This window comes from Bufo bufo, chromosome 8 (assembly GCF_905171765.1).
Source record: "Bufo bufo chromosome 8, aBufBuf1.1, whole genome shotgun sequence".
In the NCBI taxonomy this organism is placed as follows: Eukaryota; Metazoa; Chordata; class Amphibia; order Anura; family Bufonidae; genus Bufo; species Bufo bufo.
In genome coordinates this window covers 175,611,925-175,623,988 of record NC_053396.1, presented here as the reverse complement: position 1 = coordinate 175,623,988, position 12,064 = coordinate 175,611,925, and the positions used below count along the sequence as shown (strand labels likewise).

Below are 12,064 nucleotides of genomic sequence, written 5' to 3'. Positions count from 1 at the left end.
GCCAGACCCCCCTCCCTCCCCAGTTTTAAATTCATTGGTGGCCAGTGCGGCCCCCCTCCCTCCCCAGTATTAAATTCATTGGTGGCCAGTGCGGCCCCCCTCCCTCCCTCCCCAGTATTAAATTCATTGGTGGCCAGTGCGGCCCCCCTCCCTTCCTCCCCAGTATTAAATTCATTGTTGGCCAGTGCGGACCCCCTCCCTCCCTCCCCAGTATTAAATTCATTGGTGGCCAGTGCGGCCCCCCTCCCTCCCCAGTATTAAATTCATTGGTGGCCAGTGCGGCCCCCCTCCCTCCCCAGTATTAAATTCATTGGTGGCCAGTGCGGCCCCCCCTCCCTCCCTCCCCTGTATTAAATTCATTGGTGGCCAGTGCGGCCCCTCCTCCCTGGCCACCAATGAATTTAATACTGGGGAGGGAGGGGGGCCGCACTGGCCACCAATGAATTTAAAACTGGGGAGGGAGGGAGGGGGGTCTGGCCCCTTCTGCCTGGCAGCACCTGAGGGGTTAATTGTGCTGATCACAGCCCCTGTAAGAGATCGGGTGCTGCTAGGCAGCAGGGGGCAGTTATGTACACAGTTCTCAGTATATTCTAACTTGAAGCGTCCCCGTCACCATGGGAACGCCTCTGTGTTAGAATATACTGTCGGATCTGAGTTTTCACGATGTGAAAACTCAGATCTGAAAAAGCGGTTTATGCAGATGGATCCGTTCTGAACGGATGCAAGCGTTTGCATTATAGGTGCGGATCCGTCTGTGCAGATACCAGACGGATCCGCACCGAACGCAAGTGTGAAAGTAGCCTTAACCTTTTTCAAATATATATTACTATTTTGCGTTAAAGGTTTTTTGGGGGGGTCTTTTAAACTGATCCTCTCGATAAGTCATCAGTATCTGATCAGTGGGGATCCAACATCCGGGACCCCCACGATCAGCTGTTTGAGAAGGCAGCCGAGCACAGAGCCATACATTGTACAGTAGTTGTACTTGGTGTCGCAGCTCAGCCTTATTCACTTCAGTAATGTGACGACATGAACATGACATCACTAGCCGAGGAAAAGCTGGAGAAGGCCGTGGCACAACTACGAGCCTTCTCAAACAGCTGATCGGCGGTGGTCCAGTGGATACGTCATCAGTTGAAAAATCCCGGAAAATCCCTTTTATATATAAAAAACAAATGAGGTAATTTATCAAACTGGTGTAAAGTAGAACTGGATTAGTTGCACATAGCAACCAATCAGATTCCACCTTTTATTTTTGACAGCTCCTTTGGAAAATAAAATGTGGAATCTGATTGGTTCCTATGGGCAACTAAGCCAGTTCTACTTTACACCAGTTTGATAAGTGATTCCAAAAATGCTCAGTTTCTGTGTTAACTTCATAGATTACAATCTGCATGTGATGAACCATTTCCTGAAAAAAGCATCTATAGCTAAAAAAACCACTACGGAACCTAGACCCAGGGGCGTAGCTATAGGGGGTGCATAGGTAGCAGTCGCTACCGGGCCCAGGAGCCTGAGGGGCCTAAATACCCTTGTATTAAAGAAAGTGCAATTTACACCTCTGGCTGGAGGGAAGGGGTTAGGTCAAGAATTTGGCATGAGGGGGTGCCCTTTCAATGTGCCTCAGGCAGCAGGAAGGATATGTGCTCCCCTGCCCCTTTTCAACAAGCACTGAGGGACAGGGGCCCAAGCTGAACTCTTGCACTAGGGCCCATGAGCTTTTAGCTACGCCCCTGCCTAGACCAGAAGACGCTCAAACCATAAGACACATAATTAGTATTTCTTGTGACATTTGAGGGTTTAGTTATAACTCTCAGACTCATTGCAGGTCTACAGTACCAACGACGTGGGTGCGATTTTCAGAAACCTCATCCACAAACTGCGAAAAAAAATCTGCAGTGTAAATAAACCTGAGTTGTGGATTTTAAATCAGTAGCATGCCAGCCCCTTCACCACGTGCCAGTCATTCTCACCCACAGTACTGCACCCCCTACATCTCCTCCCTCATCTCTGTCTCCCTCCCTACCAGTGCTGTCCATTGAGGTAATTACTTACGACTAACATCCACCATAATCCAAACCTCTCACTGCCGTCTCCAAGACTTCTCCTGAGCTGCACCACTTCTCTGGAATGCTCTACCCCAAGCAATTAGATTAATTCACAACATCCACAGTTTAGGCTCTCCTAAAAACACAAGTTAGCCTATCACATCCCCTAATCTAACTCTTCTCCATTCACCGTACCCCCCACACCACCCATCAGAATCATTCTTCAGAACCTGATCCATCATCAAATCTCCATACCCCATGCACTCAGAAGCACTAAAGATATCAGCCGGTGATGGGCTCATGGAGCTGTATATCTACTCCCCTATTAAGTTCAGCTGGCCGGACCATTGTCCAAATCAAACATTGCCCCTATCTCCTCATAGATTGTAAGCTCTTGCGAGCAGGGCCCTCATTCCTCTTGTTTGAGTTGTTGACTTGTCTGTTACTATGTTATTTATGACTCTAAATATAAAGCGCTACAGAATATATCAATAAAGAATATTATTAGAGGGTGAAACTCACAGCAAAATTTACAACTAATCTACGGATGAAATTCTGCTGTGGAATCAATGCAAAATTCACAGCAGAAATGACGCTGCAGAAAATTCGTCCCCCATGTGGCCGTACCTTTGCATTACATTTTCTGATGGAAAGCTTCAGTTCCTGTATGTGTAGATTTAAATGATACACCCAGTGGCGTCCATAGAGAAGTAAGGGTCCCATAACAAGGATCAAACCAGGCCCCCCACACAGGACAGAAGGGTTTCTGCCTAAACCCATTTCAATGACCCTTGGGCCATTTTTCCACTGCCTTGTTTGCTAAAAGTTGTTTCTTTAGAGGGTGGAGTTCTGACCAAGTTTTCACCCCCAGTAGAAGAGGAGATGATCCCAACTGAGCCCTATAGCAGTCGCATAGTCTGCCGCTATGGTAGTTACGCCCCAGGATACACCACTAGGATGAGTTTAGAAGCTCACTGCCTACTGTAGAAGCAAACTCCCCCTAGTGGTGGCTGCTGGTAACAGCCAGAATATCACAATTTCATTATATGTCTATACCGGAAATTTGGAGCTATGTATCAGAAAACCACAAAATTTTTTTTTGCACTGCTATATTCTGCAGCGCTTTACAGGCATTAGCATCAAGCTGTTCCCATGGGGCACACAATCTAAGCTATAGAGGAATATTAAGAAATAAATGAGCGCAGGGCATTTAGAGTAAAAATAAAATGGGATCATTGTGCATGAATGGTGAGGAGAGGGATTGCCCATATCACCAACTGTCAATGGTAGATCCTGTATTATCAAGATATAGGTGTTACCTCTCCTCGTAATCCTACCTGTTATGATAATGAGATGACTGCTGAGAAGTGATCTCTACAGAACAGTAAGTGTCAGTCTATTAAGAGGCTCTGTGGTTAGTGTGTGAAAGCTGAAGCAACATTTTTGGTTCAGTCCAGGAATTTAAAGGGGCACTAAATCTAGAGAAAAAAAAAAATACAAACTACTAGTAATACTTCATGGTGTTTACTTCTGCTGTGATCCTACTCTGTCCCATATTGCAATCTATACAGCATTGAGAAAAAAAAAGTCTTCTATAGGCATCTCAGGAGGCATCCATTTTGCACTCCCCTCCAAACTGTTGTGTGACTGGGAAGCCTCTTGCAGAAGCAGAAAGTCCCCCGCCCCCCCCCCCTCAAGATCTGGAAATAAGCCCTGCCCGATGAGATGGATTTTTATCCAAAATACAGGGGATTAGGGGGCATTTAAAGAGTATCAGTCTTGTGAAAATCTGTTATAGCGTTCCTGAGAATAAGAGGCGTTTACTCTTCATGCATGCAAGTGAGGGATTCAGTGCACCGAGGGTTGGGGCCTCCTTTGATGCACCCCAGACCCTCAGCTTTTTAATGTTTGCCACACCCCTCAGTGCACTGAACCCTTTACATGCATAAAGGATACAAGTATTTTTTCTTGGGAACTCCACAACGCTTTTCACAAGACAGGTACCATTTTAATCAGCAAGATCAACCCTCCCAGGCAGTGTGCCTGGATTAATATTATTGATCCTGCTGACAGATGCTCTTAAGTCCAGTTGTGGTCTTATAATTTCCAAATAAAGTTCACTCACCCACAAGGCTCTTGGAAGTACGTGGTGTCTGTATGACGATCCAGAGCGAGTTTGGTATACGCCGTGTCTCCCCGTGAGAAATCGGATTTGAGGTCCCACATTTTACCATAAATAGTTTCCCTGAAGAAATTGTAAATGTAGTATTAAATAATGATAGTAATGTACATTAACCAGCAGCGTAACAACACATGCAGTCAGCAAGATAGATAGATAGATAGTAAATAGATAGATAAAAAAAAAAAAAAAACACACTTGAAGGGAGTCTGTCACCACATTTGAGCATATTAGACTAATCAAATAGCGTTCTATGTGCCACCCAGAACTTAAAAACGGTACCTTTGTTGTATCTAATGGAGTTTTCTTTCAGCCAAAAATTAACTTTTAAGATTCTGTAAATGCGCCCTCTCAAGTGCCCAGGGCAGCGTCTCAATCGTCCGAGCCCCAGGCAGCACCTCCTCAACGGCTCATAACCCCGCCCTCCGTGTGCCTCTGCCCGCCCGTTTACTCTCCTCCTCTCTCCTTTTCCACTGCGGCTGCGCGGTCAAATTCGTAGCGCAGTGGAAAAGGAGAGAGGAGGAGAGTAAACGGGCGGGCAGAGGCACACGGAGGGCGGGGTTATGAGCCGTTGAGGAGGTGCTGCCTGGGGCTCTGACGATTGAGACGCCGCCCTGGGCACAATGGAGGGCGCATTTACAGAATCTTAAAAGTTCATTTTTGGCTGAAAGAAAACTCCATTAGATACAACAAAGGTACCGTTTTTAAGTTCTGGGTGGCACATAGAACGCTATTTGATCAGTCTAATATGCTCAAATATGGTGACAGACTCCCTTTAAAAATGTTTGGACAAGTCAATTCATCAGTCCAAAAAAGAAAAATGTTGAGTTTTGAAGATTTAGGTGACAGTGCCCCCTAGTGGTTAATAAATCAAAAATGCTAATTCATTGTCAGTGTTCTACATCCCGGTTATCAGTATAAGGCCTCATGCACACGGCTGTTGACCGGCGGTGGTGGTATTGCGGCCCGCAATATGCAGGCACTGGCCGTGTGCTCCGCGCATCACGGATGCGGACCCATTCACAGAATGGAGGCACGGAACCCATTCACAGAACGGAGTGCTTCCGTGGTGTTTCTGTCTGTGCCTCTGCACTGCAAAAAAAATAGAACAGCCTAGGGGCTCATGTACACGACAGTATGTATTTTGTGGTCTGCAAAACATGGAGCCGCAAAAAATTAAAACTGATAACATCCATGTGACATCCATGTTGCAACCGTTTTCTTTTTGCAGATACATTGGAACAGTGCTTGTCCTTGTCCGCAAAACGGACAAGGATAGGACATGTTCTATTTTTTTGGCGGAATGGACATGCAGACATACAGACACTGAATGCACACCGAATAATTTCAGTTCTTTGTTCTATCCCCATTGAAGCGAATGGTTTCGTATACAGACCTGTAAAAAACTGAACGGAAACAGAAAAACAATACATTGGTGTGCATGAGCCCTAACCAGGATACAGGCCTGTCCCCAGATTGAACGCTGAATACTTCTCGTCACACAAACATATCCACTGACATAAAGGATATAGCAATACGAATGCACTGGTAAATAATAATACCCCATACTTAAAGGGGCTGTCCCTTTTTACGACAACTGATCAACGTGATAGAGCTAAGTGTCTGATCGGCATGGGGCCAACCACTGGGGCTCCCGCCGATCACGAGAATGGGGACCTGTACAGTCCCATAGAGCTGAATGGAGCAGCAGCCTACATTATTCAAGTGGGGGAGCACAGGCCATCGTTCTCGTGATCAGTGGGGGTTCCAAGTGGTCAGACTGCCACCGATCCTGTAGGACAACCCCTTTGACCTGTAGAGCTGTTTGCAGCCTGTCAATGGACTCACTGTCGAATGAAGCCTGCAACACAAGTAAGCAGGGAAAACACGAGTGATAAGTAGGCAGGGACAACAGAAGTGGGCCGGTCCAGCAATACCACAGTGCAGCGCAAAGCAACACCCCAGCAAAACCAAATACCACAGTGCAGCATAAAATACCGCCATATCACAATACTGAGGATATAAACCAGTGAACAAAATTGTTAATACCCTTCCGTTAAAGAAAGAAAAACCCACAATGGTCCCTAAAGTAACTTAAAACTGACAAAAGTAAGTAAAGCAGCCCCAAAACATAACGAGCCTCCTCTGTATTTCACATTAGGTAAAATGTTCTTTCTTTGTATGCATCATTTTTGTATCTGTGGACATAGAGCTGATGTGACTTGCCAAAAAGCTCCAGTTTTGTCTCATATGCCCAAAATACATTCTTGCAGCTTGTCAATATGCATTTTTCACAAATTTCTTGCTTTTTTATTATTTGCTTTTAACAGTGGTTTCCTGCTTGGTCGTCTTCCATTAAGTCCACTTTGTCTAAGACAGCGATGGATGGTATGATCTGACACTGATGCACCTTGACTTTGGAGTTCACCTCTAATCTGATCTGGGGTCTTTGGTTACCATTCCTATTATCAATCTCTTCAATTTGTCATCAATTTTCCTCTAGCGGCCATGTTCAGAGAGGTTGGCTACAGTCCCGTAGACCTTAAACTTCTGAATAATATGTGCAACTGTGTAGTAACAGAAACATCAAGCTGCTTGGAGATGGTCTTATAGCCTTTACCTTTAACATGTTTGTCTATGATTTTCTTTCTAATCTCCTGAGACAACTCTCTCCTTAGCTTTCTTTGGTCCATGTCCAGTATGACAAACACACCATAATACCAAACAGCACAGTGACTTCTTTTCACCCAAGTTTGAAGACACTTGTGATGCTAATTACAGGAGACACCTTAGTTTGACATGTCCCTGTGGTCAAATTACTTTCAATCTTTTCTAGCGGTGCCATCAGGCCCGTTTCATGTTTTTTTTTTTTTTATTATTCTGGTGAACCACAATCCAAAAGCAATGTCTGATTTTCATTAGCTGATTTTCAGTCATTTTTTTTTATTATTACTTTTGTCAGTTTCAACTTATTTCAGTGACCATTGTGGGTTTTTCTTTCTTTAATGGAAGGGTACCACTTGTGTACCTGGCCAGTGGCCGTGAGGAGGGCTCGGGCAGCCCCCTGGGCATTGGCCTACCAGGAAATTTCCCTGTGAGGTAAATAACCAGTTAGTTCAGTAATATATAAGGTTTATAGATTACGTTACCGGATGTGACTAATTCTCTCTGCCACATTTTCGGTGTCTTCTTGGGTGGCTGGAACATCATCTACAAAAGCAATACCATAAAGGAGGAAATTGCGCAGAAAGTCTCTCAACCCCTCGTTTGTCTCCAGGAAATCCAGGTAACTGACGGCCGGGACGTTTGCCTCCTTATAGATCTTGTCATTCCACAGTATCCTCGGCTGCACGAGCTGCTGCGTCTGTCCTTCATAGCTGTTCTGTGACAACCATTCCAAGCCATAGCGAGTCATGTGACCATCCGGCCCTGCGAAAGGGAACAGGGAAAAAAGCAGGACGCCGTTTAGGTGGCTTTCTGTATGGATGTACGTACAATAGGCTATATAGATTGTGCAGCATACAGAGGGCTTACAGTCTAAAGTAAAAGTCTGGCTATGCCTAGCTAATGTACAGTAATTGTACCCGGTGCCCTCCTTCTGAAAAATGCCGCCTGTCCGTTCCAAGCCTTGTTTGCATGCCTGCAAAATGGCCACCAGTCTTAGACTATACTATACGCAGTGTATTGTGGAAGTCTGAGACGTCCCCTTGTTAGATCCTAGGGGGCTAAAGGACACTTGAGGAAGTCATAGCCATGTTATAAGTCTCATGTGCTGCCTGAGGAGGCTCATGTAGATCTTTCCTTCTCATGAGCAGGTTACAGAGATGTGTGCACTTGATGAGACTGAGAAACACACATATGCATACCTTCCAACTTTTTAAAAGCCCAAGGAGGAATAACATCGGTAAATATTTTGACACCAAACCATGCCTTTAACTCTACCCAATGCCCTCTATTTCCTTTTCTGCCTCCACACAGTAGTTATACTCCCTTTTGTGCCCATACACAGTAGATACAGCCCCTTAGTTTCCCATATACAGTAGTTATACCCCCTTAGTGCCCACACACAGTCGTGCACACCTTGGTATTGGGGGATCTTGCTTGTTGGTGGCTGGCGTGCCCTTGATGTTAGATGTGTGTGGTGATCGGGTGCAAGGCAGGAGGTCTGGCGATGCAGGACAATAGCCGTATTTGAGGGCAACAAATCCTAGGTACTTTATGGGGGTAGTCTTGGCAGTTCAGAAACAAAGTCACTGGTAGTAATAAATTCAGTTTTTCTCCAGAGCATGGGATAACAAGTTGTAAGATGGCTGACTCTGAGTTTCTCTCTCTGTATTGAATCGCAACAACTTCCCTACTCGGCCAAAGAGGTGTAAAATGTCTTTCACAATATGTCCTAAAGTTCCCAGGCTGCGGAGTGCAGATCCTCAAACAGATGGCCAGTCCGCTATCAAAGTGTGGTGGGCACTGAAGCAATATACCCTCTGTTGCCATAAATGTGTGCTAACCTTTACTGCCTGTCCTTGCACCAATCCTTTGAGATGGCAACCTGCAGTCTGTAAATACTTTCCTTCCTTCTTTCTGAGGCTTGCTGCTTGTTCTCAGCATGCAGGGATGGAGTATAGCAGTAACCCTCACACTGCACAGATACATGCAGCTCCTCACACTCCTGTTGCCTACCCCAGCTCTTTGCATCACAAACATGACTTAAAAATACATTAATCTATTAGCAATTATATTAACTCTTTAGCAGTGATCCTCTGGGTCACTGCACCCACACAGCTCTGCATGTTTTATATAAACATATCTCTACACTGTGTACTTTATGCAGAGGTATGTATATGTGTAAAACATGCATTGCAGAGCTGTGCGTGTATAAATCATACAGTGCAGAGCTGTGTGTGTAATGAAAGCTCTGTAGAGCAACACAGATGTGTATTTCTAAAGCTCATAAGGCACACACACTTCTGTTATCTGCACAGGAGAACATTTGAAGGCCTTGTGCCTGACTCCTCCCACACATAAGACTGATCACATGACTATGATATCTATCCAGGGAAGTGCCTCAGACTTCCTAAGTAGTGTTGAGCGGGACTTCGACTTTCTGGGAAAATTTGATTAGCCGGGAAGCCGAGTTTCCTTTGTGGTAACAAATCGATTTTCCCTGAATGGCGGCAAAAAATGTATAAAAAAAATATTAAAATCACACTTACCTCATCGATTTGAGTGCAAAGAGCTGGCCACCGCCATCTTGATTGAAGATCTCATGCAAATTCCCGTGTTCAGTGACGTATGATGTCACCACGCCGGCTGACGTGATGATGCCATTATGGGCCACGTGAGGTTTTGCGCTAGATCTTCAATCAAGATGGAGGCGGCCGGCTCTTCAAATGGATGGGGTAAGTATGAAATAGCGCCACTCCTGACCATGGTCCGTGTCAGATATTGCAGTTCAGCCCATTCAAAAGAATGCAGCCATGGACAAAAGTGGCTCTGTTTTGAGGATAAAAAACTGTCAGATTGTGACTAAAGCTAGACGTAATTCACAGATCAATGGCTACTTACATGTCAGGTACAGAGTGGTCTCATCTACTCGAACTTGTGCCGGTTTGATGTCTAGTTCCACGCTGGCCGTGTCCAGACTGCGTTGGTTGGTTTTGGTATTATAACATGAGGCTGAGCGACAATGATCCCGAAGCCAGACATAGTCAAAGTGCATGCATGTACCGGAGTATATCAGTTCTGGAGAAAGACATCATTTAAAGGGAGTCTTTAAGCAGTTTTGACTATGCCGAACTGCTGAGAGCACTAGATAAGGGCTGTGGAGGGCAGGACAAACATACCTATGGTAGAGGTTTTCTTAACAGTAGTAGTGTGAAAATGAACTTTTATTCTGCCAAGTTCTGCTCTCTTAAGTACCCAGGAGGTGGAGCTTCACTGGGAAGTGCTCTCTGCATTGCGCTGCTTCACAGTCCACAGTCCCTCCCCTCTGGGTGACAGCATTAGTGATCTCCTTTTTGCATTCTACAGCTGTGACTCAGAGTACAGAGGAGGGGCTCTGAAGCAGCTCAGTGCAGAGAAGCCCCACATCCTGGACACTTGAGAAAACAGAATTCAGCAGAATAAAACTTCATATTCTCACTACTCGTGATAATAAAAGCTCCACAAAAGGTATATTTGTGCTGCTCTCTCCAGCCCCTGCCTCGTGCTGTAAGCAGTATAGCATGGTCAAAACTGCTGACAGACTCTCTTTAGTAAATGTAGAACAATGTTAATCTATGGATATATAGTAGAGCATAACAGTAACAAAAAGTAGAACTAGAAGTGCAATTTAATTCTCATCTCATTTAGAAGCTCCCTACTATGAGCTAAAATAATTGGTTTCTTATGCTTTTGTAAATGAGCAAAAATCTATATTTTTCATCCCTTACAGTTTATATTCTGTATCAGGCTTGAACTGGCCCACAAGGGAAAAGGTGAATCCCACAGTGGGCCCCTGAGCAAGGTGGGCCCCTAGTCCCCCACCCCTTGCTCAAGAGACACATGGCACAGTAGACTGACATACAGATAGGCTGGCTGAAATGCTATATAGTACACAGCCTATGTCCATATGAAAAACTGGGTAGTGTGTGCAAGTAGTATATGCATATAGTTTACAGTGGGCTCCCAGAATGTATTTAAGGGTGGGCCCTAGGTACCCCAGTCTGACACTGTTTTGTATACGGACACAGCAAATGCCAACTGAACAATAATTGTTACGCATTTCCCAAGAAGTCTCAACTCACCAAAATGATCATCATGTAAGACCCATGAGCATTCCCGAGCCTCTGGAGCAGTACCGAACCATCGAACAATTGAAGCAGTAGACCTTTGCAATTTGGGTGTCCACTGATGTTGTCGTTTAGCCACTTTGGTTAGAAGCCTTCTGGTTTCTGGAAAGAGCCATACCAGCCTGCGACACCACATCCTGTTCCAGGAGAGAACGGCATCAGAGATGGGTGAAGATGAGCATAGGACAGAAGTAGTCTGCCGAGAGGAGCAGAAAGCAACCAACAGCATATAACAAAGAAAGTGACAGAAAACGGGGTAAACCACGACATAAAACCAACAGGAACAAACAGAAAAAATGAGTGTGAGAAAATCTGACTTTTCGGGAAACTTAGTAAAATTCTGCAGAGGGTAGCAGAAAGTGACCAATGGCAAATCACAGAGAAAGTGACAGAAAAGGGGGTAAACCACTAAAGCTACAGGAACAAACAATAAAAATGAGTGTGAGAAAATCTGACTTTTCGGGAAACTTAGTAAAATTCTGCAGAGGGTAGCAGAAAGTGACCAATGGCAAATCACAGAGAAAGTGACAGAAAAGGGGGTAAACCACTAAAGCTACAGGAACAAACAATAAAAAGGAGCGTGAGAAAATGTGACTTTTCGAGAAACGTAAGATTTTGCAGAGGAGCAGAAAGTGACCAACAGCAAATCACAGAGAAAGTGACAGAAAAGGGGGTAAAACACAAAATAAAAGCAACAGGAACAAGCAATAAAAAGGAGTGGGAGAAAATCTGATTTATAGGGAAACTTAGTAATTTTCTGCAGAGGGGAGCAGAAATTGACCAACGGCAAATCACTGAGAAAGTGATAGAAAAGGGGGTAAAGCACTAAATAAAAGCAACAAGAACAAACAAGAATAAGTGGGAGAAAATCTGACTTTTCAAGAAACGTAAGATTGCGACCAACAGCAAATCACAGAGAAAGTGACAGAAAAGTGAGTAAAAGCCAAAATATTAGCAACAGGAACAAACAGAAAAAAATGAGTGGGAGAAAATCAAACTTTGTAAGA

At 44.7% G+C, this 12,064-nt stretch overlaps 1 protein-coding gene across 3 annotated transcripts in view; it reads right to left on the bottom strand.

The window, feature by feature from the left end:
• Positions 1-12,064, bottom strand: part of TMLHE (trimethyllysine hydroxylase, epsilon) — a 60,725-nt gene that overhangs the window by 21,296 nt on the left and 27,365 nt on the right. For all 3 annotated transcript variants that reach the window (XM_040442398.1, XM_040442399.1, XM_040442400.1), the window contains 4 exons: positions 11,013-11,194; positions 9,793-9,969; positions 7,377-7,656; positions 4,174-4,293 (listed from right to left, as the gene is read on the bottom strand). In XM_040442398.1, the coding sequence (XP_040298332.1) occupies positions 4,174-4,293; positions 7,377-7,656; positions 9,793-9,969; positions 11,013-11,193 (758 nt within the window). In that variant the 5' untranslated portion in view covers position 11,194. The remainder of the gene's footprint in view (positions 1-4,173; positions 4,294-7,376; positions 7,657-9,792; positions 9,970-11,012; positions 11,195-12,064) is intronic.